At 40.6% G+C, this 27,140-nt stretch overlaps 3 protein-coding genes across 5 annotated transcripts; all 3 read right to left on the reverse strand.

The window, feature by feature from the left end:
- Positions 1-1,870: 1,870 nt before the first annotated feature.
- Positions 1,871-4,590, reverse strand: LOC146651721 (uncharacterized). Its single transcript, XM_085381151.1, has 5 exons — positions 4,453-4,590; positions 4,100-4,261; positions 2,493-2,547; positions 2,285-2,379; positions 1,871-2,190 (listed from the first exon to the last, which is right to left on the reverse strand). The coding sequence occupies exons 1-5, from the start codon at positions 4,465-4,467 to the stop codon at positions 1,981-1,983; spliced, it is 537 nt and encodes a 178-aa protein (XP_085237277.1). The 5' UTR covers positions 4,468-4,590; the 3' UTR covers positions 1,871-1,980.
- A 5,911-nt stretch (positions 4,591-10,501) lies between these two features.
- Positions 10,502-26,497, reverse strand: brox (BRO1 domain and CAAX motif containing). 3 transcript variants are annotated; one of them, XM_085381149.1, is made up of 13 exons: positions 26,361-26,497; positions 21,780-21,899; positions 20,383-20,489; positions 18,125-18,221; positions 16,984-17,079; positions 16,530-16,602; positions 15,821-15,926; positions 15,465-15,554; positions 14,637-14,722; positions 14,446-14,527; positions 13,104-13,254; positions 10,926-11,085; positions 10,502-10,837 (listed from the first exon to the last, which is right to left on the reverse strand). In XM_085381149.1, exons 2-13 carry the CDS (start codon positions 21,878-21,880, stop codon positions 10,754-10,756), a joined length of 1,233 nt encoding a protein of 410 aa, XP_085237275.1. In that variant the 5' UTR covers positions 21,881-21,899; positions 26,361-26,497; the 3' UTR covers positions 10,502-10,753. The 3 variants fall into 3 exon arrangements, with proteins under 3 accessions (XP_085237275.1, XP_085237274.1, XP_085237276.1); XM_085381148.1 differs by lacking the exon at positions 26,361-26,497 and adding an exon at positions 22,377-22,526; XM_085381150.1 differs by lacking the exon at positions 26,361-26,497 and adding an exon at positions 22,137-22,257.
- Positions 23,294-26,367, reverse strand: LOC146651723 (alpha-1,6-mannosyl-glycoprotein 2-beta-N-acetylglucosaminyltransferase). Its single transcript, XM_085381147.1, has one exon. It carries the CDS (start codon positions 26,305-26,307, stop codon positions 25,051-25,053), a length of 1,257 nt encoding a protein of 418 aa, XP_085237273.1. The 5' UTR covers positions 26,308-26,367; the 3' UTR covers positions 23,294-25,050.
- Positions 26,498-27,140: the final 643 nt, after the last annotated feature.

The following is a 27,140-nucleotide window of genomic DNA, read 5'->3' on the forward strand; positions in this document are numbered from 1 at the left end:
TTTTAAAGGCAGCAGGGAAGACACCCAACTGAAGAGAGCAATTCATCATGTATAAAAGCTCAGCCTCAAAAAATCCATAAAGTGTTTTAAAAAGTGAAGAAGGGATTGGATCTAAAGGACATGTGGTGGGTCTCACTGTGGAGAAAACTTTCTGAAGGTTCTCAGCATTAACCAGGACAAAGCTGTCCAGTGTCTCCTCAGGTACAATCGAGCCATCAGATGTGTTTACAAACATATCGCGATTAGATAAAATATCAGATCTGATGGCGCTGATTTTTCCCCTGAAGTGGTCTGCAAACTGCCCACAGAGCGAGTCTGTGGGGTTCTTTGGGAGCTGTTAAAATCAGGGTTAAATAAATGATCTATGGTGGAAAAGAGGACCTTGGGAATATTTTTGTTATTACTGATTATTTTGGCGAAGTATGAATTTCTTGAGTTCCTTAGTGTATTATTGTACACTTTAAGTTGCTCGCAAAGTATTTGATGGTTGATAGTATTTTTATTTTTCCTCCACCTCCTTTCTGCTGCCCTGCAATTTCTTTTGAGTTTTTTGACTTCTTCGTTTCTCCAGGGTGATGCATGTTTTACGTTAATCTTTTTGGTGGTGAGTGGAGCAACGGAGTCAAGGCTTTTCTTCAGTTTGCTGTTAAAATGATTAAAAATAAAATCACAGGGTGCAGGTAAAATCACAGGGGGGCATTCGTCTAAAACCCTGGTAAAATTTGCAGCCACTTCAGAGGTTAGATAGCGCCTCCTCACAGTTCGCACCGAGGTCTCCCGCTGAATAAAACCGGTGATGTTAAAAAACACACAGTAGTGGTCAGAGACAGCCAAGTCAACAACAGAGGACACGCTGGTGGACAGCCCACGGGTGATGACCAGGTCCAGAGTGTGTCCTCTGTTGTGAGTCGGCTGTGTGACGTGCTGGGTAAAATCCAAACAGTGATGTTTAAGAATTCTTTTGATGTAGAGTCAGAAGGATTATCTGTGTGCAAGTTAAAATCACCGGTTAAAATTATCATGTTATATTTTGAATGTATGTTTGTTAAAAATTCAGAGAATTCCTTGATAAAAGCAGCGCTGTCTTTAGGTGGTCTATAAACTGTGACAGATAAAACTGGAGGGCTGCTGAAAACAATAGCATGGAATTCAAAAGTGGTAAAATGATTAAATAAAATGTGTTTGGTGGTGACTGTGTTGTTGGTTAAAGATGCAGTCTCACCACCTCTCTCACCACTTCTAATAGAAAAAGAGAAATTAAAATTTGGTGGAGAGGCCTCAGTGAGAACAACTGGTGCATCCGAACCCAGCCATGTTTCAGTTAAAAATAAACAATCAAGTTTATTATCTAAAATTAAATCATTAATAATAAAAGACTTGTTCAGCAGAGAGCGAACATTTAGAAGTGCCATACTGATCAAGACTGGTGGATATTTGACAGTAGAGTTCAATGGATGTTGACATTTTTGAAGAGGCCGGAGGTTATTAATGTTTTTGGAGTTATATGCTGTTAATAACATTTTTTTTAATTAAATCAAATCACATGCAGGCTAGTTCTTGATAGCAGTCTAGCTGTTGCTTTGTTGACCAACTGAAGATGGATTAAGGAGGAATAAGATGTAGAGAGTTACAATAATCAAGACAGGAGAAAATGAAAGTGTTTACTAGAGATTCCACCTTACTGGGAATCAAAGAAAGTCTGATTTTTGCATTATTTCTTAAGTAAAGGTAATAAGACTGGATGAGCTCAATCTCATCTTAATTTTTGGTCAGAAATAAGACAGTGATATTGTTGGCAAAGGGGCTGAAGTAAGAATCTCAGTTTTGCCAGGATTGGGAAGAATAAACGGTGAAAAAAGCTTGCACTGGTAGTTAGACACAGAAAATGTTTTAGTTTGTTTTGTTAGCTTTTTATTCTTCACGTTGTTGTAACATTCCATCCTGGGGACTTCACATTCTTTTGCTTTTCTTCTCTGAGATTCATTTCAAGTGCTCCTCGTCCGCTTGATAGCCCTTGTTGTGACATCCTTCTTTTCCAGCCATTTGTTTCTCATCAGAGCTCTCCTGGGGATTGGGAGGACAGCTTACATCTCCTGTGGCCCCATAATGACTCCAATCAGACCTGGGAGAGAGTGTCACGGTCTCTGCCTGTCCCTTCTTGAGGTCATCTGAAGCTCGACTGTTTGTTGTCTGAAGAGGGTTAAACAGTGAACTTATTTTCCTTTTATAAGATAGACGATAGAGTAAGTTCTATTTTTTGCTTGAATGTTTGTGAACACATTACCTTGTGATCATGTTGATAACGATCTATCGCGTACTGGTATTTGGCTGCACTGAGTCCAAGAGCACCAGCCAATCTTTCCCCAAGGAAGTCACAGGCTGAATTTGGAAACAGAAAATGTGGAGACTCAGTGAAGCCTGCACAAAAAGCTAAAGTCAGGGCCTTCTCTACAGTCACTTGGCTTCTGTATTGATTATGTAACATGGCATACCCAGCAGTGAAAACCTCCCAACTAGAATGGCCACATTCTTGAACGATAGCCGAGTCTGAGAAGAAAAAAGACAGAAGCAATCACATGAACTGACTGTTGCTAAATATTCACCACAAGTCTCCCCCCCCAAACAGATACCCACTGGCGTGCACAGATAGAGACGAGGTGGTGCTGAAGCACTTGCCCTTTTGCCCTCAGTCCAAAAAAGTGCCCTTTTGAAAGACGTGATTTTTTTTTTTTTTAAAAGCTGCGCGATTTAAAAAGGTGTGAAAATAATGGCTTGATTTGTGCCCCTTCTTCAAAGACACCCGAACCCTGTCGCTTTTTCACTGTCACCGTGTCACGTGAACACGCTTGCAGTTCATTTGTTGTGAGGCGTGTAGCAGCGGCATGACACAGGACTACTTGGAGTAGGCATAGTAGGCTGACTATAGCGACTGGGAGCCACGGCGGACAACACGGCAGCTCTTTCCCTTCCCAACCAGTCAGGTAACCCATGAATCGAGTGAAATTATTCTGTTTGCCCTCTAAGACCAACCTGCAATTGTTTTGTTGTGAAGTAGCCTGTCAGAAACTGCACATGACAAACTTTGCCAGCTTACCCCTCCATCCATCCATATGGATAAACAAAAAAACGACACATTTAAAATGTAACCTAAACCATTTAGGCAACCCCACTCTCCATCAATTCCGACCTTTTTGCATACACTATTGAAAATATCACGTTATGCTATAGGCTAAGGCTACATGCCGTTAGGCAGAGGGCTCTTTTGAGCCCATTTTTCGTTACAAATTTTAGGATGATCTCACAGAAATCTGTGAATAAATACAAAGTTTTCAAACTGAAGTCAGTGACGGGAAGACATCACACTTTTTAGAGATGGAACTGCAGAAAAACCTAAAACCTTGACATGATTATGAATAATAGAATTATGGACGTTTCTCCGTTTTTGTGGATTAGCCTTTCCATAACTAACGTCAACTACTGTCCTACTTTGGTAAGATTGAAATTAATGTCTTTGACTGTCTTTAGTAGGTGTCTCCTGTGAGAAAGTTAGAACACCGTCCAACTGTCTAAAGATGCAGTCTTTAGCCTAACTGGTTGTTACTGACTCAGCGATGCTCGCAGACATTTACGCACTGTGTTGTGACCTGATTGTGACAGAACAGTGACGTTGTTATTGGTAGTTTGAAGGGTACGGTGTTGGGGGTGGTGCATGTTAAAAGTTTTGAGAAGCACTGGTTAGACATGTTAATTTTTTTTGGTGTAACATATTGGCAACATTAACACATTAATTTGCTAAAGGAAAAATAGGCAGTTCCCAATTGCCTGTGAAAACGACCATTCTGCCCTGTTCTTGTAATGACCACAGTCAGTCTTATTCGTTCTCATACATTTTGGTCTATTTATTTACTAATTTCAGCAAGCATAATGCCTAGGAAAGAGAGGCTGAGAAAGGAGAAAATAAAAGTCAAATTGCATTTAACCTGTGCGATTTTTTTTATTATACAAAGAAAAGGTTTTCCACATATGCAAAAAGTGCCCTTTTTTCCCCCTGGAGCACTTGCCCCCCAAAATGTCTGTGCACGCCACTGCAGATACCCACCTTCTGTTTAGGTTCTTCAAAGGGAGTTTTGTTTGACGTCTCCACCTCTTCCTCCTCGCTGTCTTCAACTACAAGAGTTTCACCGCTGGAGAAGTGGATCACCTTCCTCTCTTTGGCCGAAGCAGGACCCTCAAAGTTTGTTTCAGTGGTGTTTGCTGATGTCTGACGCATCAGAAAACTTTTATTTATTCACAGCATATCATCTAAGTACTGTGTGTTATACTCACTGCATTTACAATACTATTACAAATTGCACCGGAGCGACAGAGTCATGGCAGACAACTGGATAAAGTTCATTTTGTGAATACAAACTAAGCTAACAGCTATGTTTGCTTCATTATCACGGCACTTACTTCCTGGTTGTTCATTCTTCGGGTTACATTAGTGTTTCTGTATTGCTCCAAAGGACAAGTATCCAGTCATTGTTCTGTGTCACTGCTGTCCCAGACATCCATCCATGCTGACTCTGCGTTGTGGAGAAAAACAACTACAGGATACAGGATCTGACTTGAAACCTGAGACGCCAAATACAGAAGTGCACAAACCTTATCAGAGGCAAGTCGCTCCAACACAATCAGTTTCACTCTTGAATTCAAGGGGCTGGGCTTGGGAGGCAGGTTTGGTGGCGTGTTGAATATCACAGCTTAGCCATGCTAAGCCACTCTGCTGTTAAAGTTAGATTTTCTTTCAGTAAAGTCTGACTGCACATACTGGCAATCACGCCATTCTTAGATAACCAGGTTAGCCTTACTAGCTCAGACAAGCAGCAGAGAAATGACAGAGCACAAATTCTATACCAGATTATCTGGTAGCACCAGACTGTAGAGTTATTAGAGCAGGGGTGGCCAACCAGTCAGAGACCAAGAGCCACTTTTTTTTTACTGTGTTACCGCAAAGAGCCACATCATACGCATGGGCACACATGAACATCACCCATCCTTTCCTCCCTCTCTCTCTCTCTCTCTCACACACACACACACACACACACACACACACACACACACACACACACACACACACACACACACACACCTCTGCTCAGCCAGATTTATTGTAAATGTCACACACCAACATGATAATGACAGAAATGGACTCCTACAGTACTAAAACCACAGGCCAGTCATTTTCAACAATGAACATTGTGTGCACTGTCTCACACACACACACGTTTGAAACAGACCGTGCAAATATTGCCAACTGAGGCTTGTCTTGTATATCACAACTCTCATCCAATGCGACACTAAAATACTCACATGCTTGAAGGTCAGAGTGCAACTGTGATTCAATAGCCGTGTTAATGTCCGATATTCTGTGTTCAACAGTGTGGCGGGACAGTTGGACGTCTGATACCATGCGTTTTAATTTGTCGTTTTCAGGAGACAAGATTCCAACAACATCACTGAGGCATTTTTTAACGAACTCCCCTTCATTGTATGGCTTTTTAGCCCGTGCAATGTTCCAAGCCAGCTGATAGGATGCGAGCGTTATGGTCTCTGACCGCTTCGTAAATTTTTGGAAAAACTGTATCTGCTTTTCTGCCTGACTTTTCAAAGTGGCCAACTCGTGCTTGCGAAGTTCAGTCCCTTTTGGAAATTCCTGGTCGATGTTAGCATGGAGTGAGCTGAAGTGGCGCTGAAGATTTGAAGCTTTGAAATGCGCTAATGACGTCTGACATATAAGGCAGAATGGCTTACCATTGCGTTCAACAAAAAAATATAAACTCTCCCACTCTGTTAAAAACGTCCTGTGTTCATCTTCATATTTTCTTTTTGCTGTGCATTTTTTTCCTGCCATTTTAAGGGCGAACTTGCTCCTACTGGGAAACTTTGCGGTATTTTCATCTCACACACATGCGCATTTGATGAAAAATACCGTATTGAACTCAAGCGAAGCGAACGCGCACATTTTAAAACAACAACATAAAAAAAATCAAAACACAAACATAAACTTTGATATGAACGTAAGAGCCGCATGAAACCAGGCAAAGAGCCGCATGCGGCTCGAGAGCCGCGGGTTGGCCACCCCTGTATTAGAGTATAGGGCAGTGGTGTCAAACTCAAATACACAGTGGGCCAAAATTCCAAACTGGAACAAAGTCGTGGGCTAACATTAATATTTATTGAAAAAAATCTTCCTCCAGATATATAATAAGGAACCTTTTCTTATAGACTCAAACAAGTTTTGCTGAAAAACTGAATATGGGACAAGCTTTGCTTGTTCCATATTCAGTTTAAACGATATATAACTTATATAAAAGTATATATAACTTAATATTGCACACATGCAAAATTGAAATTCCAATTAAATAACATATCAGTGGAATTTATTTCTTAAATAAAAATTGTATTTTCAGCCTTCTGAATTAAATTTTAACAGTAAACCTTTTCCCCAGGCTAATAATAAATAGAAAAATAACAATAATAAACCACTTATCTAATAAAAATATAATTGAACGTGAAACCATTCAAGCCCATGTCTGGGAGTAGCAAGAAAAAGTGCACAAAGAAAATGCTAATTATAGCTCAGTTTGCTACACACTGATCTGATGTGTCCAAGCCAGATACCTGGCATCTCTTCTTGGATGCTAGTTCCTCAATGTCTAGGCTCAGGCTCTGAACTGAGGAAATCCTCAGGATTGAGTGAAGGTGTTCATCGGTTAGACGTCTCCCGTGAGATGTTTTGGCCATCTTCATTGAGGAGAATAGTTGGTCACATAGGTAAGTGCTGTCGAACATGGAGAGCATCTGAGCAGCGTGGGTGCGGAGCCCAGGCATTGTGTCAGGGATGAAATGTGGAAATTGTGAAGTGCCCACAGCATCATACTTTGACTTCAGCGTGTCACTACACTGGAGTTCAATCAGCTCCATTTGGAGGTTTGTTGGTGCGTTTGCAACGTCAACTGCAAAAGGATTACTGAGCAGTTCAAATCAACATTTCTGGGCATCAAAGTTGGCAAATCGCCGGGTAAACTCAGCACTGAGTACACAGAGTTTTTCAGCAAACTGTGCACATGGGAACACAGCAGTAGAGATCTGTTCATTGGTTGGCAGCAGGGAAAATGGCCCAGGTTTCCTTGTAGCATCTGATTCTGCCACAGGCACAATTTAGTTTTAAAAGCCCTCACTGCAGCATACATGTCTGTGATGATACGCCCCCGCCCCTGAAGCTTCGAGATCGCTCATGATCTCACACATAAAGGCATTGCCACAAAGTGATTCTTGATGTATGATGCAGTCAGTTGGACATTTGGAAACCTCATCAAATATTTCCTTCCCTGTGGTTGTGCCATGCATTGATTTTAATCCTAAAAGTTCCTCCGTAACACAGAGATTTGAGTCCACACCACGGATGAAGACTGAAAGCTGGGCAGTATCAGAGGCATCACTGCTCTTATCAACAGAGATGGAGAATGCAACACAATTGTTTTCCTTCTCCATCAGCTGGTTATATAGATTGGTGGCAACTTCAGGTGTGTGATCAGCTACTGTGTTTCTGCTCAGGCTGACATTTGAAAATGCTTGCTTTTTCTCTGGGCACACAACTTCGCAAACTTTCATCATACACCTTTTTTAAAGATCCAAACGGGACAGGCAAAAAAAAAAAAAAAGAAAGGACACACCCGACCCATCCTTCAAATTCGGGGAAAAGGAGGACACATTTGTCGGCTGCATTCGGAGGAGTCTACGACAGCCTTCGGTGCGTCGCTGTGACGTAATCGGCCTACAAATGCATCCTCAGGAGGATGCAGCCCATGAATTTGGACACAACCAGGGTGTTAATGGGTCCTGTCGTGACTGATGCGCCAGAACACCAACAGAGTATTCTGGGATTTGTAGTATTAGCAGGAAATGCACTGTATAATACCAGCAGGCCAGCTCTAATAGTAATTTGGTATGGCTTTGCGGTCCAAATGTAATTAGGCTGCAGGCTAAATTTGGCCCGGGGGCCAGAGTTTGACACCTATGGTACAGGGTATTATAGGTTTGTATTATTGTAGGGTCTTTACCTTACATTATAAAAATTATGCCTTCCAAACCTTAGCGCCAAAACAGTTTCTCTCTCTCGCTCCGCACCCGTAGGTCTATGGCGTCTTTTTTTTTTAAAAACAGTTGAAAACTGGACAGCTTACATCTATTCAGCCAGTCATTTGGATAATCTTTTGTTTATTATGTTGCTTTTGTGTAATTAAGATTTTTTTCTTCATTCTGTACTTTTGTTATCTTTACAATATTATAATGTTCCTATCTTACATAAATAAATTTTACTTACCAACTTTGAGGGAATAGAACTGAATTGTAGTAACAATCTGTTTACCACTGAGGTAGCTTAGTCTGGTTTACACATTGGAGGCAGATGCTGTGCAGGTAAGCTATGCTAACTGTTTAGCTTTAGCTGTTGCGTTTATAAACCGAGTCTTCTTGGCTACACAGGCATGGCCGATGACAAACCTTGTCTTTGCTGTCCGCCACCTAGATAATGGCTCTCGCCAGACTTGCATGCAACACCAGCCTCGCCATTTATGTTTATCAATCTGACTATATCGGCCACCAAGTATAAATTTTTACTTTGTTGATTTCGTGTGCTAGGGTGAGGAAGGAGAAATAGAAAAATTCTCACAGTTTGCCTGCCACAGTTTTTCAAATCCATTCAGTTCAGTTTTATTTATATGGCAAAAAACTTCAAAATAATAGTCACTACAATGAGCTTTGTATTGTAAGGACCTTACAATGACAGAGAGGAAACCTCAATCAGACAACGCCGATGAGCTAGCACTTAGCAACAGTGGGAAGGAAAAACTCCCTTTCAATAGGAAGGAACCTCTGGCAGATTGGTGTGTAGATTTGTTGTAGAGATAAAATTACAAGTCGTATGTTGTTCAAACACACATGGACCTAAGAGGAAAAGCTTTGTGTTTTGCATGTACCTGATGGTTCTTGTCCCATTTGCTATGCAGATAAAACAACTTGTTCTGTACATCGTAACCAAATTATTTGGGTATGAAAATAATGACTCTTCTTTCACAAAACATTTCTGTGTTGAAAAAATTTTTATCATAGTCTTTAGACCAGTTGTGTCAGTTTGACCTCTTGCGGACATGATGTGACAGTCTTGTTTTTACATCTACAAAAAGCCAAGAAGAAAAAAGTGAGTTTTAAGGGAATATTTAATACCATTTGAAATACCTTTTACATGAAAGACACCATCAGAGGAGGGGAGAGCTGCAAGAGTGCACAATGTAAAACCGGTGATGTGGCACACCCTAATGACAAACAGCTGTCTTAAAAAAGGATGTGGAACATATCAGAGTCCTGCCACACCTCCTGGATAAATTCACTGCTTTAAGTGTAATGACATCCAGTCTAATCAAAGCAAAGAAAAGCACAAGGATGAAAACAGGTGCACAACTCAATAAAAAGTCCAATGGTGAGATCAGGGAAGCAAATATACACCAAGGTTAAATGAGTTGGAGAATATTACAGTTTTGTTTCTCCAGTAATTAGTAACTTAACTTTTGTTTTTTATTAGACCTTTTATTTTGAAGTTGTTAGAGTCTGATGGATATAAGAAACTTCCTTGAAGCAGCTCTTCAAAAGCAAAGTCACACACAAAGGTACAAATGTCGATGATAGGGCCTGCTTTCTGCACACTGTCAACTATTGACAACAGCACGTGAACATCTAACGAAAGTAAGCTGTTCGTGCATCAGTTCACACACTGAAACAGTACGATTGACTCCAACACCAGCAAAAACGTGATTGGACTTTATACCCTCTGAAGTGTTTTGGATTGTCTGATAAATTACCACAAACACAAATAAATTAAAATTTTAGTTTTAAGGGATAACAGACACAAATTCACAACCTGATAAAGAATGATTCAGCCACAGGTAATAATAATAATAATATAGTTCCTTTAAATGAACAGTCAAAGTAGAAAACAGCTATGTCATGTACAAAAACTATAATACATAAGTCGTGATGTAAATATTGATTGTAAACTGCTACTACAGCTAAAAGAAAACCAAACTCAACGGCAAAATCATGTGCCGTCCTTTCTGTCTGTCCAGTATTGATTGGGATTCCTATTGATCAGTGTAAATATTTAAATGACGATGTTCTGGACACGTAAAATGCAATTTAAAAACTTACAGTTTCAATTATCTTATTCCCAGATATACAGGCAGAGTGACGGAGTGCAGTTTCCCACATTTACTCTTTTGGATTAATTACATTGCATTTATATGTAGTGCTAACTACTCAATATCAAAGTTTAAATATCTACTGCATTTTTATGTTTTAGGCCACTTTAAGCCTCTTTAATAAGTCAGTTTCCATTATCTGAGTTATCTATAATCAGTGCGACCAGTTTACAATGCAGCTGAAGGCACCACTGACACAACCATGGGACCCATAAGGCTTATTTATTTTCATGTCCTAATTAAAAGTGATTCTCACAGAGTGAGACATTTTGAGTATCTGGTCACATAACTGGCTCTGACTTAGACAGTTATAACTGCTAAATGTAATATACATGTCTAGGATGAATGTACAACATGAGGACTAAATATTGCAAGAAAAGAAAGCATCTCTGGAGTTATGTGAGGAAAGTAAATGGATGTCGTGAAACAGGCTGAAAATGTACTGAATGGAAAGTTTAGGAGAGGATGCAGCCTGTGTCCTTCTGAGGCTTCAAGTCAGGTTCCTTCACTGGCTTCACCTCCTCCTCCTTGGGTTTGGCCTGCACATCAAGTAATATTTATAATACCACCAACAACTATAACATTGTTATGAAATAATCTAGAATAAATAACTGATTTGGTGTGTACCTTGTTGTTTTTGGCTCCCTTTGTCAGATCGAAGGTGGCGTAGACCTCAGGAGTGCACTGCTCACTGAGAGGTGGCAGCTCAAATGGGACGGGCTCAGCCAGGCCGTAGCTCGCCTTCATGTCCAGCTGCGGCGGCTCAGCCGGGACTTTATGGAAGTATCTGTCCAAAGAAACAAGTAGAAGGAAGAATTTCAGGTTTTCATGTTTGAATGCTTTCCCTGTTGTTACAAAGACCCTTTCTAAGGGTAACTTAAATATGTACAAGACTTAACCGTGCAAATGGGAATCCTCTGTTGTGGTTCTCACTTAATCATTGTCAGCTGGGTCTTTAAATGGTTTGTGATCAACTTAACTCACAACTCAAAAGTTTTTTGCAAAACTGCCAGATGTTATTGTCACACTGTTATCAGCCTGTGTCAGTTAAGGGTCATAGTCTGTGAAGGTTCTCAGTCATCCAGGTCATCGTAGTCAAAGGAGCTTGCAAAGAAAAACATCTGGACTTCTTTAAGTTGCTTGAAGACGTTTCACCTCTCATCCGAGAAGCTTCTTCAGTTCTAAGGTCAAATGGTGGAGAGTCCCAGATATAAACCTAGTGGGAGTGACCCCCCCACAGAGGGACAAAAGGACCCCCTGATGATCCTCTAATCGCCTGAGCCAAGGTGTGAAACTGGGTGTGGGTCCCAAACAGCCAGAGTTTCGGGTGTGTTCATTGTGAACATAGATGGCAAGAGGAGTGAAAGAAGCCATCTATGTCCACTGTGAGCGACCATCTTTGAACAGAGGCGGGGCTTACGACACCAACTCTCTGCCATCTATAATCCAGTTTTGAGATCCTTCCCAGACGCCTTAACGCCCACTCACATCCTGGGCCATCTGACCTCAGGAATTCGCATGATAAGGTGGGGCCAGGTTTCACAATGAACACACCCGAAACTCTGGCTGTTTGGGACCCACACCCAGTTTCACACCTTGGCTCAGGCGATTAGAGGATCATCAGGGGGTCCTTTTGTCCCTCTGTGGGGGGTCACTCCCACTAGGTTTATATCTGGGACTCTCCACCATTTGACCTTAGAACTGAAGAAGCTTCTCGGATGAGAGGTGAAACGTCTTCAAGCAACTTAAAGAAGTCCAGACGTTTTTCTTTGCAAGCTCCTTTGACTAAGGGTCATAGTAATTTACACATAGACTTGGTTCTAGTATCTCTTGTCTTAAATTCAATGTTTTCCCTGCTTTTACCTGTGCCTGACACAGGAAAGGTACCTCTAGCCACCAGCAGGTGGCATTTATGCATCTACAGAGTGACTGGCATTAAAGCGCAAAGTAGAAGAAGAAAACAACAATCACCAAACTGCTGACCAATGAAATGTGTGCTATACTGAAATTAGATGCTACTGTACAAACAGGAACAGGCATCAACAACTGTTTACATAAGGATGGCTATAAACTAGGAGGTAGAGTGGGCAGTCCAGTTTTTTTTACATAGCTCGAAATCACACCAACGCTTTAAACTGTAAAAGACCCTACATTAATCCTCATGTTGAGGTGTTTCTATGTGATAAGAGTAAAAGCATGAATGTGTGTGAATGGGACAAATGTAGCTTGTAGTGTAAAAATGCTCTTTGGTTTATTCGATTCATTTGCAGTTAGAAGCAGGCGGGTTTTGTGGCGATACAGCAGGCAGGGCCAGTGCTGTGGAAAAATGAACAATACTCCGCTCACCTCCAACATGCAAATATATTTAACTTTTCAGGCGACAGCTGGGCACTATAGTGAGGTCACACGTTAGTTTCAGGTGAAAAAAAAATGAGAGAAAATAATATTTTGACAATGACGCCCAACAGAGCTATCTCTATGATGAACACATGCAAATTCACAGGAACATAAACCCGAAGCTGAGCGTTTGTGCAGGTGAAGCTCAGGGCAGCCAGCTGACTGTTTAATCTGACGACACACAAATGTGCCTTTGTGTGAGTGGAAAATGTGTTGTTAATGATTGAAAACATGTCCTCAGAGTTTGACTCCTGAGCGCCACGGGAACCACGACGTAAACATTGCATCATCTCGTCACATGTGTGACGGGGAAAGTGTAGAATCTGAGCCACAACTCTGTGTGTGTGTGTGTGTGTGTGTGTGTGTGTGTGTGTGTGTGTGTGTTTGTTTGGGGTCTGGCTGACTCACATGAAGCCATTTTCTCTCTGGCACTTCTCCAGCGTCATTTTAATGAGGCCACCCAGCTTGAGGAAGAACAGCTGCTCCGATGGTTTGGCCGTTGTACCCGGGCCTTTGGTCTGACGGTACTCTTTACATAGTGACTCAGCGCGGGAGTAACCTACACGCAGATGTTGTTGTGTTAACACAAAATATATCCAGGGAACAAAGAAGGGGAAACAATTCAAACACAACTCTAAGATCTGCTGCAGCAATCACACAGGAAGCTCCTGTTTGGTAACCTACATCAGCGGTCCCCAACCGTTTGTGCGCCACGGACCGGTTTATGCCCGACAATATTTTCACGGACCGGCCTTTAAGGTGTCGCGGATAAATACAACAAAATAAAACTAGTACCGGTACCGAAAAAAAGAAGATTTATTCATAACACACGTAAAAAGACCCAGGAAAACCGAGTTAACGATAAAAACGATGACAAAATAACGCTGAAAACCGATAAAACCCCTGAAAAACATACATTTCAGACCTGAGCCTCAACTCTCGCGGCCCGGTACCAAACGGCTCACGGACCGGTACCGGTCCGAGGCCCGGGGGTTGGGGACCGCTGACCTACATGACTGAAGCCAAGTGAGCAGGTAACACTGAGTAAGCACTGCAGTCTGCAAAGAACAGAAGTAACAGTCTTCTGTAAGGCATGGACTTCCGTTTTCTGATTAACACAATTAATGAAGTACTTTATTACAAAATTTAGTAATTACAAAATTACTAAATTTACAAAAGAATAACAACGCAAAAAAAAAAAGGTTTTAAAACGCACACAACACTAAACGACGGACGGTTCTTTTAGAAGCAAAGACGGAAGAAATAGGAGCTTTACAAATTTATCAGACCACAGCCTAACATAAGACTTGTGCTGTAATGAGCAAAGTCACATTTACCTCTGCAGAGGAGGGAATGTGTTTGTGTGCGTGTGTGTTGTTTTGTCTGAATTCTAATCAAACTTAGGAGTGCAGAGTTGGTTAGCAATTCATTCAAGCTTGCCTTACAGTCTTCAAGGTCAAATCAATGATTTATTAGTGCAAAAGTCTTATACCTTATAAACTGTGATTTGTGTATTTTCAACATAGAAACATACAGAGCTATTTAAGACTGTTTTAACAGGTTTAAGGCACGTAGGGAATGATATATGGGGATTCTTAGTATGACGTTGCTCGTATATATTAAATACAATAGTATTCCCTTTAAAGTAAATACTGCACAGAGAGTGAGCTGCCTGGGTGAAAGTTTGCGCTCTCGACGTGCTTGTTTACGTCTCTGTAATTGCTTTACACATTACAACATGCATACATACATTTCTCTGCTTCCTGGAGAGATCTGATAGCTTCTCCGCATTTGTCACTTGCCAGCAGTGTCTGTCCATGATAGCAGTACGCCTGCAAACACAAACTCAATGACAACAATCTTAACACTTTGTTTGTTTGAATTCTGTAAACAGAATAGTTGTTTTATTAACCTATAGCTGTGCTGCAAACTTTAGCTTACATAAGCCATGTAGAAGAGCTGCTTCAGTTGGAGATACTTCCTCCACTTGCTGCTGCACTCTGGCTCCAAGGTGTTCAGTGTGTGGTCTGCAGAGACAGAAAACTGACCTTCATATCTTTTCAGTAACCATCATTTTATTTTCTAGGCTCTTGGTCAACAAACCAGAAAGCTTCCCATTGTGCCTGGTCATCCAGAAAGCACAGTTGCCTCAGTGACTTCATTTGTTGGAAGGCATACATTATAACTTGATACCTCAAAATCAGAAATGCTGACTGAGAGTTCTCCTGAGTTTCAGCTCTTAGCTTTGAACAGTTCATTTCATTCAATTCAATTTTATTTACATAGTCCCAAATCACCAAAACAGTTGCCTCAAGGTGCTGTATTTATAAAGCGAAGACCCTCCGACAAGATGTCCAGTCTTGCTTCTTTCAACCATCTTGAAAATAAAACCACTACATTTCATTTATTTTCTCAAGCCTCGACTGCTACATCTTCCTCCTCTATGGCTCAAACAAAAAGTCACTTTCTCATTTCCAGCCGGTTCAGAAAGCAGCAGCTCAGCTTCCTGTTGGTTTCATTCGTTGCCAGCATGTAAAAGCAAGTCCGACTTGCTTTTACATGCTGGCATTACACCTTGTCTAATTTTATTCATAGTTGTTTTTCTTTTCTTTTTAATGTTTCCCACCTAAATGTAAAGACTGGTGCTCTGTTTAAATCGTCGATCCTGCTTCTCCCTGTCTGTCAAAATACTTAATAAACTGTTTCTAAAGGTGCCATACCAATAAGGTTGATAAAAAGCTTTATTTTACTTGTGTCAAAAGTACAGACCAGCTTTTTGATAGAAGTTTGCAGTCTCAAATGCCAAAGCTGCGATGATTGTCGCATTGTGTTTCAGTTCAATTGCTCTGGCAATGGTCACTGTAAAAACAAACGAGAGGAAAGAACCAAACGTTGGCACACTGTGTCAGTGATGATTGATGATTAATGATTATCAGTGTAACATGGATTCTGACTCAGGCCATTAACTGTCAGATTATTTGCAGAGTAAGCCTTTTTATTTTTATAATATATAACATATATTTTATAATATAACAGATTTTAATGACCATCTTAAACATCAGAGATGAGAGGAACAATATCATCAGCGATCTGCACGATCACTGCACAGTGATCACTGTCGTTACCTTCCTGTGCTTCTGCCTGACACTGGATGATGTATGCATCAATGACTCGGGGCTCCAGGTCTCTGCCCTTTTCAGCTGGAGTGATGAGGCGAGGGATGTGGACATCCTGTAAAGAAGATATCAGAATAAATAAATAAATAAATAAAACCTATAGCTTATATGTCTTAAATCCCTCAATCTATTTGCTTGTAGCTAAAAATAAGAAGAAGAAAAAAAAGAAAGAAAAACTGTAGTACCGTATTTTCCGCACTATAAGGCGCGGGTAAATCCTTTAATTTCCTCAAAAATCGACAATGCGCCTTATGTATGAATTCTGGTTGTGCTTAATGACCTCAAACCGATTTTATGTGGTGCACGGCGCTCAAAAATCTGTCAAAAATGTTTTAGTATGACTTTGGTAAGCTACGAAGCCACACCGCCAGATGGATTGTCAGAGCAATACGGCTACGGTAGTCAGGAGCCTCGGGGAGTAATCCGGGTCCTAAACTCCGTCCGTTTCAGGTCCCAAAGTCAAACGAACACTGCGGCATCAATGAGAGTTAAAAACTGTCTAAATTATTTCATCTGTAATAAAAGGAGGTAAAGTGTGTCATTAATGTTTTCTGCAGGGGAACTGCACTGATCGGCATCCACTTTTTGTCCTAAGCGTCAGTTTGTATAATAAAACCTTTCCAGTTTCCACTGAGGAAAGAATTGACATCTCCCTCACCTTAAGATTTTTGAAGATTCCAGCAGCAACCTTTAAGCTTCGGTGAACGTCTTTCGCTTCTGTCTCTGATACACTGTGTAACAGGTAAACATGAGCAGAAATAAAGTAACAACAACAAATAATAGCAATGATTTCAAGGTCATTTAAACCAATTAAAACCTTTCAATGAAACTAGTGGCATTAGGTTAAGTGGTGATTCTCTATGTGTTAGACCTGTGATAGAGAATGTATGCATGTATAGATGGACCAATTAAATAGTGTCAGATATTGCACCTTAAAAATCTAACATTGTTTTTGTAATACTTTATGTTCAAAAGTCATGATATTCTGTGCATATTCACATTAGTCACAGCGTCCTTTGTTTTTGATGAGGTATTAAAGTATGAAACTAAAGTAATTTGTAAAATGCATTTATGCAGAATAGTTTCACAGAAGAAGCCAAAAAGGCTCTTACTTTTCCTTTCCTGCCATTCTTGAGGCAAACTTTGTGTACCAGATGGCAACATTAAAGGCCATGGAGATCAGTTCAAAGACTGCATCCTGCTGTTCACTGGAAGGAGAGTAGGGAGAGACGGTGAGTTAAGAGAGAAGAAAAAAAAAAAAAAAAAAAAAAGCCAGCGAGCTGCTAATCCACTTTTCTATGCAAGCAACCTTTACGTGGTCATTTGAGATAATATTTTATGTTGCTGGACAGACCATAACACAGGATTAGACTCAGCAAGACACTGCCTAGATTAGATGGGTACATTCAGTTCATTCAGTTTGATTATTGTTATGAAATTTAATTTATTTGTATTTACTTAGCTAAGGAGGAAGGGTTTTTTTGTTTTGTTTTACTCTTTTGCTTTGAGCCCCATGTACATGAGCTGCATGCTAAATGATCTTTTGTTAAGAGGGTTGGCATAATAAGCATGTGCTTCAGCCAGTACCTTTTGATTAGCCTTGTCTCGTGCTTTCTTGCAGATCTTTATTCTGTATTCATTGAGATATTTGAATGCTAATCAATAAATAAATAAATTCTTCCACTCATGACAACAAATACTGAAAATAACTCAATTGGGTATTATAATGTATTTTTCCCAATTTAAGAAGTCATCAGCTCTGCCCAGAGGTCTTCATATCAGAAGTCTTTCTGTAATGTTTCATTTATGGTAAATGGCCTGTATTTATATGGCGCTTTACTAGTCCCCAAGGACCCCAAAGCGCTTTACATATCCAGTCATCCACCCATTCACACACACATTCACACACTGGTGATGGCAAGCTACATTGTAGCCACAGCCACCCTGGGGCGCACTGACAGAGGCGAGGCTGCCGGACACTGGCGCCACCGGGCCCTCTGACCACCACCAGTAGGCAACGGGTGAAGTGTCTTGCCCAAGGACACGACGACCGAGACTGTCCAAGCCGGGGCTCGAACTGGCAACCTTCCGATTACAAGGCAAACTCCCAACTCTTGAGCCACGATCGCCCCATATGTTTAAAAAAATGTTTAAAGCTGCTAGCTCTTAGATAATTCATCACTGTATCATTAAACATGAACGAGATTTCTTCCACTTACTCTTAGACTAGAACTACTCCCTCTGTGTCCTTACCTTGGCGTGTTTCCTTGTAAGGTATCGGTCCACTTAAAGTTCTGGATGAACCTCATCTTGTTCTCCTGTGTAGTTCCATCCAAGGGCATGATAAAGCCTAATGCATCATAAAGATTTTTTAAAGACGGGCAAAGAGACTGCTGGTTAGATGCAGAGCAAAATAAGTGAGACACAATTCACAACCATTGAACTGGGTAATATAAAACAAAACATTCTCATTTACAATTTATTTATTACATTATTTAACCTCCTAGGACCTGACGTCCACATGTGGACAGCACATTTTGGGTTGACTAAAATACCAAATTTTGCTCTACAAGGGTCTGATATCCACTTACGAGGACGTTATACTGCCACTGTTCTATCGAAATTCAAAACCAATGTCCTCATATGTCGATCTCATTTTTCTCAGAAACAAAAATCAGGTTAAAAAAATAATAATAATAATAAAAATCAGGTAATTCTTTGTTTTTACATTCATCAGGTCCCAATCAGCTTAAATGTCAAAGAGAAATTAAAAATGCATGCCATGAAAGAGTTTGGATCTTAGGAGGTTAAATACAGGCAATTACTAGACAAGAGCAGGATCTGTGTATATGCAAGTGATGATGAGAAGGGAACTCTTAGAAATACACAGTTGCGACTGAAGCAGCAGCCTCGATTGCATAAATTCCCAAGTCTTACACACAATCTTGTCACTGGGTCCTTTTTTTTAATTTTTTTTTATTAACACCAGTTTACGCTGATGCAGTTCATAAATCTGGTCCATCATCTCCATGTTGCACTTGTTACATTTGCTACATTACCAGTTGGTGACAGCGTGACAGGTTTGTGCTATGGTGTCAAAATAACCACACACGGAGACTTTTCTAAAACATTACAGTAACGTAACAGAACAACATAAAATACAAATATAAAAAATATGATATTCTATTAAAGTCACTGTAATGTTGGTATAGTTTTAAACACAGTGGTTCTCAGACTTTAATGTATTTTAAACACTGCATTGTAGTATTGATGCGGTGGAAACCCAGTCTTACATTTTTATGTTAGTATTAGATCATGTGAAACATTAAGCAGATATAGGATTAGTAGATTAATACAGGATGTTAACCACTACGCGGTCAGACCCAAATTTTATCAATAGGGTTCTGCACGTTTGTGGAAGATCAGTGTCGTTTTTACAGGGAGTAAAATGCTGAAAACCTGTTGTTATGGCCACACTAGTCCATCAACATACAACAGTATTTATACATTTTGTGCATTCTCCTATTCATTCCTCAGTTGGTAGAAACCAAAGAGCCACTCCATAAACACAGAAGAGTCGCTTCAACAGGACAAGACTCAGCTGTACATCTGCTCCTAAAGGATAGCAGTCACTCTTTTGAGGATGCCAGCGTTCACATTTTGGACAGAGAAGACAGATTATTTGAAAGAGGAGTGAAAGGAGGTCATCTACGTCCAGAACAGGAGGCTTATGACACCAACTGTCAGCCACCTAGAATGTAGTTTTCAGATCCCTTCCGAGCCCCCCCCCTACATCCCAATAAGTCACATGGTGAGGCAATGGTTTCACCTGAAACCTCTGCTGGTAATGATGCACACCTTTTTTCACACCTTGGCTCATGATGACAACACACGATATTAACAGTGCGTCAATGACTCTCCAAAGGAAAATCCCCCACTAGGTTTTAAATATCAGGGAGCTGAAGAAGCCTCTTGAATGAGAGGTAAGAATATCTTGAAAAATCTTATAGAAGTCCAGTCGCCTTCTGTTCAAGCTCCTTACATTAGCCATCTTCTCTGGATATAAAAAGTGAGTTCTGTCTCAGTTTGTCCACACTACTGACAAACAGGGATGTCCAAATTCAGAGATGACACCAGTTTCAAAGGGCCACACTCAGTTAGATGCAAATACAATGTTGTTTTTGAAGTCTTTGAAAATCAAGACTGTTTCATGGCAAACATTAAGATGGGAAGGAAGGAGTTATTTCTCTCTTGAATCTGTCTTCCTTTATCGACTTTGCTGTCTACACCAAAAAGTTGCAGGTGCGATCTGGGTATGCATTTCTGTACAGACTACAGATGAAGCTAAGCAGGCAAGAATGTATAGAGAACCTAAACTGTTATGGAGACCAAATTAAAATTTGTTTATAGCCAGAGCTGTGGCCCCTAGGCCATAACTTTGATATCCTATCTGTATCTAAAGTTATCTTGGAAAAAGATAAAAAGATACCCTGAAATGCTGGTGAACAAACCTTGAAGAAGGGAGAAGTATGCATCTGTGGCATTCTTCATGATCTCAGGATTGCAGGTGATATCAGTGAACATCTCCAGCAGCCTCGCTCTGGTTGTCCTCAGGTCACTGAACATATCACAAATAGTACTGTTGCTTTGTGGACAGCCATATTCAGTGAGACTAAATTTGAACAAAACTCCACCATTGCCTGGTCCCAAGTCCAGGATGAGAAAGGAGGAGGGTTGAGCATGGGCTAGCAACCCCACCCTCTAAAAAAATAAATAAAACAATCATGCTACAGAAACGGCCCTATGCTCCACCAGGAGTCTACAGGAAAATTGATTGACATTTGAACAAATCATTGCCATTGTTGTTTAGCAGTGAGGCGACTGAGATTAGGTGATCAAATAATGGTACCAGTAGCATAGTAATGGTCAAATGCTATCCGATTGTTCAGTGATGACGCGACGAATCCTACTTCCGGACCTAAAGTAGTCTGAGTTTAATATGGCTTGTGTGTTGTTAACATGTTTAATGTTTTGTATTTTCTTCTATTTAATCTCAAAAAGCTCCTAAAACAGTCAGTGATCCCTGTTGACCTCCCTCGGCTTTTATTACCACTAATCATTTATTTAAGCTCAGTTTTTAAAACCTTAGGATGTAACTACAGCCCAGCCCATGCTGCAGTATATGAATGACTAACCTCGTATTGTGGATGGATTATCTCAGTTGTTCTCCTGGCTGAAGTTTGGTCCTTTTACAGCATCCTGCCATGCGATTACATTTGTTCCTGACCACCGAGAACACTCACGTTAACTTTTATCGAGTGGAAAAAAAGTTAGCTTGTTTATATTATGCTAACATAGCTGTGTCGCTAGCGGTCACATAGCACATCATTATATAGCAGCTAGCCCAACTTCAGTAACCCTACAAACGTCACTGCTGTTTAGTTTTCTGTCTTCATTTATGCTGGAAGTGATAACAGAGCTGTACGTTTTAATTTGTTTCCAAAACCCCGCAGTCAGGACATGCTATATTGTATTTAGATAGAAGCTAGCGAGCTAACTTCCTGCTAACTTCTAACTCCGTTAAATGTCATAAATTCCGTTTTCATGGATGCCTGGATGTTAAACTCAATTGTTACACCTGGTAGAGCAGAACGCTGATCATTTTATTAAAGATGAAAGACTTTAGACAGTTTTTCAACTCTCAGTAATGCCATAGTGATCGTTTGATATATGGACCTGCAGCGGACTTTAGGTCCAGACACGGCTAGTGACGTCAGACTGAACAACCGGATTGATAGAGGGTAAGAAACTATACATAGCAGTTTATTAACCAACTGTGGTCATGGTGACGAACACAGTCCATTGTGATATCCCTGCTCACGGTGTATCAGGTGGAGATAAGACATACTTGCATATCTTATTGGCTGCTGGGCTCCCTGCCACCCCATAGAAGTTAAAGGACACAGGAGCTGTCGCCTTCAGTGGGTTTCTGTGAAACCAGTGTGCCATCCTGTGAATGAATACACACCTACAAGACAGAGGAACAGTGTGACAAACAGTTAACAGTTGAGATAAAGGCGATTTAGATGACTGACACGCTAAAATGCCACAAGTTACGTGGATGACAACCTTAGTTGTTTAAATATCAAGCAGCGCTAGCTAACAAATCTGTGACGTTGGCTAGCGTTATTTCACCATCACGGTGGCTACAAGTATCCGTGTCAGCACTCCAAAAAAAGCGCTTTTAAGTACTAACCAAACTTACTGTGAGAAACCAATAAATCGTTAACATTACTTTAAGATGCCGTGTACACCGTTTCGTTTAGTATTTTTCTTGTCTGTTCTTGACTAAAGTGCATTACGTAAGCTTCTAACAACAGCCGCTAACGGCTAACACTATGTACAGTTCCAAACGTACGGGATTCGTTAAAAAGACATTACGGCTGCCTTCTAAACAGACAAGTGAACTGAACATATTCAAATACAATAGAAACTGTTCTGTTACCTGTCGGAGCTTGTTATAGAGCTGACGTTTAATAGCCTTATTGGAAAGTCTCTCAGACTACAAAACTTACTTCCGGAAATAAATACGGCATAGTAAATAGCCAATGACAAAGCCCGATTCAGTCACCTGACATGCATCCCAGACAACGAGCTTCTGTTTTGTCGAGGGTTCCGAGTGGCCGGTGTCGTCCCAAAAAAGCCATCATAAGCCAAAATAGTGACTGCCGATGTTTCTGTGCGGATTTAATGTGTAATGCTGGTAAATAAGCTGCAGGCACCTGGATTTACAAGTGGGTTATATTTAAAACTAAGAAAACCTGCTTTGCAAGTATCCGAATGACTCTGCAGTTTGGACCCCTGTGCTGTACACCGTAATTAATCAAGTCTTTTTTTGGCCACTTAACATATCTGTTATATTTGTCGAATTTCTGATGTCCTTTTGACCAGATCTCTCTTGAAAAATCTATTTTATATCAATGCCGCTTTTAATTTATTGCCAAAATGAAGTTATTTGGCAATAGCAGACTAGCCACAAATAACCTTGTGACAAGAATATACTTTCTGGCTCAAAACGATGTATATAATGCAAATTATAGAGGAATCTGTGAATTACAATAGTTTAAATAACAGCAATCCGTTGTTTGGCAAATCCCCAAAATCACTTTTTAGCATGACACTACAAAGGCTATAAAGATGCAACAATAAGCTTCTTTTTAAGATGTGACCTTCCACCTGGGGTTATTTCATCTGCCGAGGTGCCTTGTTAATGGTTTCAAGGTGTTACATTATATTCCAACAATTTCCTGGAAATACCTTTCCAGTATATGCAAAGCATCACTTTCCCAAGAATAACCTTTAAAAAAAAACAAAAAAAAAAAAAAAAAAACAGACACCCATGGCATACACACTGATCTTTGATTGTCTGAAACGCTGCCATTTTTATTTGATGACCAGTACAAAAACACATTCAATATGTATAAATGCCCACTGACCAGTAGGACATACTTCTATGTAGCGCTAAATTCTTAGGAATGTTTCCCGGAAGAACCAATTACAATAACTGGTTGTAACTGAAGCATTATTTAGTGAATACATTAATGGCAGTATGTTTAGAAGTGTAAAAGAAAAGTGTCACAAGGGATAACATTTATTTTATTTTCCCATCATCCTTCAAAAGTGAGCAATGAGCTAGATCATTAATATCAACATAATAAAAACTGACAAAAAAAATAGTTTGTCTCATTCTCAGCAAGTCAGGAATCAGCAAAACAACAGGTACACACACATACACCAGATAAAGTGTTGTGTATAAAGTACTTGTGTGTACTGTAGGAATCATTTCATTATCACATTCATTTCAGTTGTTAGAGAGCACACAGAGGTGCACCAAAACCAGATCACACCAGGTATTACACCTATAGTATACACAATGCCAGTGTAAAAATATTCTTTACAAACTACAGACTGAACATTTTGGTAAAAAGCAACATTCACATTTCACTTTCCCTAAATATCGAATGGACAAAGACCATAAACTATCAAAACAAATGTTATTCTGCATTACTGGAATTTCTGGTCAAAAACAATGTTAACAATACAGCTTTAAAATCTATTCTAAAAGAAGGCCAGGCAGAAAAGGCATATTAGGTCAGCTTAAAGGCACTAAATGTATCATTACACCTAGTTTTATTCACCCAACATTTGCACTTGAAAAAGATTTTTTCTATAGAACCATAACAGATAATTACATTATCATTTAGTCCATTTTGTCAACAATAAAAAGGTGCTAATGTAGAAATGCAGCATTACAAGACCCTGATCCTGCTTCCAAATAGTTCACTTTTGCATATCAGAAAGAGAATAAGCCACCTCCTGCTTTTACAACTGGGAATCAATAAGTCAGGGAGTTGGAAACTGATTAAATTGTCATTTTCACCCCAAAAGAGAGATCCCCATTTATATCAGACAGACACTGAATGTTACAAAGAAAATTCCATTTACAAAGTCATTCATTCCAACAGCTAGCTTACAAACATCTGCTGTAAGATGATGCTGCAACGTTCCTCATGTACTGTCTTTCACACTTTGATTAAAGCTGTAAGTCTGAATTATACGCGTCTTTACTTTAAAACGTACCAAAGACGCACATGAGTAAAAACATTTAATTTCAAACGTTTGATAATAACAGTGTAAAAATCATGTTGCAACAAACTGAAATGTAAATGTAAATAAATGAGTGCAGTGCTCCAAGTTACAGAATTCGCAAATAAATTCAGAAATGACAGTGCGTATGTGCACACTCTGGATATGGTTTACTCTCAGTTTACAACAAAGTGCAATATATATATAGTCTAATTTTGTGGCTTGTAGGAAACCCAGAGAGCTGCTGACATTCAGTTGAACTGAGCTTGCAGGCAGCATACAGAACAAATTTCAACAAAAGGTGTTGGCACCCATACATCTTTGGTAATTTAAGAAAAAAAATATTGTCTTTACTGTGCTGAACAATGCAGTATGTTTAGATGTGATTTGGTCCAATTTTGGGGGGTGATCATTTAAAAAGAAAACAAACAAAAACAAAACACTGAAAGCGAAGACAACCCAATGCAGCCCCTAAAAAGCCTGAAAAAGTCTTTTTCAGATGGCACACCTGTAGAATGTTAAAAAGTCGCAGTTCAGAGTCGTTTGGCGTAGTTATTACATAGGATGTGATCGCGAATGTCTCCCCATCCTCCGTTCTTCATGTGCGCTTTGTGCGCCACCGGTTCTGCACCATCGAGGACAAGTGATGGAGGAAAGAGGCCGGCCTTAGCTTTCTGAAGTCCTTCGTCAACCTTCTGCGCGGCCCACTCTGGTCTGCAGTTCTCCTTCTGGTGAAGTCCACAGTCTCCTGTGTGAAGAACCCTGGAGCCCAGTGCTGCCGCCACTTTGAGGGGCTTCGATATGCAGGTTCCAGAGATGTGCTGCAAAGTCCAGTCCCAGTTGTAGTCGTCGTACGTGCAGAATTCATTGCTGCACCCCATCAGCTTGTAGTACACCTCCCTGGAGATGGCCATGCCTATGTTGTGTTTGGTGGACATCCAGCCTGTGGTCAACACCTTGTTGGATAGTGCGGTGAAACCATCCAGGCCATTATGGTTACCCAAAGCCAGCAAGTCACAGTCTGGGCAGTTGTTTTTTCTGAACTCGATCATTGATTTATAAAAATGGAAAAAGTCTGGTAAGATGTAGTTGTCTTCCTCTAGAAATACTGCATAGCCACTGTAGCCCTGCATCGCCTGCACTCGCTCCCACACGAAGTGCAGCTTCCACCACCAGTGGTGTTTGGTTTGAGTGATGAAGGCTTCTCTGTAATGACCGTAGGAGTCGGGGTGTTCTGCATTGAGGCATTCTGTTTCCAGAGCCCTGTCCTTGGATATGTCTCGGGGGCAGTCTCGTGGATCCTGCCCAGGAAACTCTCTGGGATACAGCTGAGTGCTGAAGGGGAAATAAATCTGCAGTACCTTGCAGAAAGTTATCCCTTGAACAATTGTGTTGATTTCCTCTGAAAAATAGTCATGGCTAAAGATGAGGAGGAAGCTGTGGACCTCAGCAGCTTTGGCCAAAGATTTGATAAGCAGGCTGAGGTATTCTGGTCTGTTGTGGACTTGCACAACCAGCACCAGCCGAGGGTCCCCTGGAAATCTGTCTGCATTGTAAACAGACTGCTTTAAGTTGGCACTGTAAACGGACTGAGTTAGCTCTGACAGCGACCTGAAGTTCAACTTTAACGGGTCACTAGAGCTCACGCCCGGGCTCTTTTTTACGGTGTTACCGGGTCCGCTTGTGTCATCAGAAACTAATAACACGCGTGTTGAAAACAAAAGAGTAACAACTACGAATGAAATGCCGAGAAGCGCGAGCAGATTCCTCTTGAGCAGCCGAAACCTCATTTTCTTTAAGTAAAAACACACTCCGGAGTTAAATAGCAGTGGCGTTCATTCACCTTGTCGCGCGCCTCTTCGCCACAAACTTCCGTGCAACATTGCGTCCTCGCGCTCCTCCTCATGAACGCTCCATTGTCGCGTGACAGTTCTTGAACCGTGTGTCAAACGCTTCCTGACGGTTGCTCTAAAAAAGATGTCGAGGGCTTTCCAGAGGAGAGCCGTGTCATTTGTTACACAGTCGCTCCTGCCGCTTGTTTTTAACACCTGTGTGTGGAAAAGTAGAAGCAAGCGGTTTGACCAACTTCATAAAACTTACGTGTACATTTAGCGGTTAAGAAAAAGGGAAGTTAACTGTCCGTTGTTAGCTTGTTTTACTTACCCGAAGTAGTTGTACTGTGTCAACACGATACTACCAGGAAGAGGATGATAGGACTGTGATACATGTTGGGTTCAACTTGTTGACTGCTGACGTGTACAATCCAACCAACTGGGGGAGAGCGCGACGTCCTGCTCAGCAAATCATGATCCTGCGTATAGCTCCGTAACATGAGAAGGAAATGTAGATCAGAGCCCATTTGATTGGTAAATGATAGCGAATGTTTTATAGAAGGGTACTGCTTTCACTGCAAAGACTTTGGAATTAGATATTTGCTTATTACGTGGTGTATGAAATTAGACTGTTGTATGTAGGTACTAAAGCCATTGAGTGAAATAAGAGTGACTGGGACTGTTTGTTTTTTGCTCTCCTTTTTTCTCCCTTTTTACTTCTCATTCGAGTAAGCGTTCTGCCCCTAAATTGAAAAAACAAATCTATTTGGGGTGGAATCAAGGTTAGGGAT

This window comes from Rhamphochromis longiceps, linkage group LG15 (genome assembly GCF_057381845.1).
Source record: "Rhamphochromis longiceps isolate RC_006_pf linkage group LG15, R_longiceps_female_GT1.1, whole genome shotgun sequence".
Taxonomy (NCBI): domain Eukaryota; kingdom Metazoa; phylum Chordata; class Actinopteri; order Cichliformes; family Cichlidae; genus Rhamphochromis; species Rhamphochromis longiceps.

Excerpts from the sequence above, each read along its gene's own strand:
- LOC146651721 (XM_085381151.1), bottom strand. Across the intron at positions 2,548-4,099 it reads TTGAAGAACCTAAACAGAAG|ACTCGGCTATCGTTCAAGAA; the intron begins GTGGGTATCTGC and ends TTTTCTTCTCAG. Across the intron at positions 2,191-2,284 it reads GTTATCAACATGATCACAAG|ACAACAAACAGTCGAGCTTC; the intron begins GTAATGTGTTCA and ends AACCCTCTTCAG.
- brox (XM_085381149.1), bottom strand. The coding sequence starts at position 21,880 with ATGGCACACTGGTTTCACAGAAACCCACTGAAGGCGACAGCTCCTGTG. Across the intron at positions 16,603-16,983 it reads AGAATGGCAGGAAAGGAAAA|TGTATCAGAGACAGAAGCGA; the intron begins GTAAGAGCCTTT and ends CCTGTTACACAG. Across the intron at positions 13,255-14,445 it reads TCTCCAGGAAGCAGAGAAAT|GTTACTCCCGCGCTGAGTCA; the intron begins GTATGTATGCAT and ends ATCTGCGTGTAG.
- LOC146651723 (XM_085381147.1), bottom strand. The coding sequence starts at position 26,307 with ATGAGGTTTCGGCTGCTCAAGAGGAATCTGCTCGCGCTTCTCGGCATT.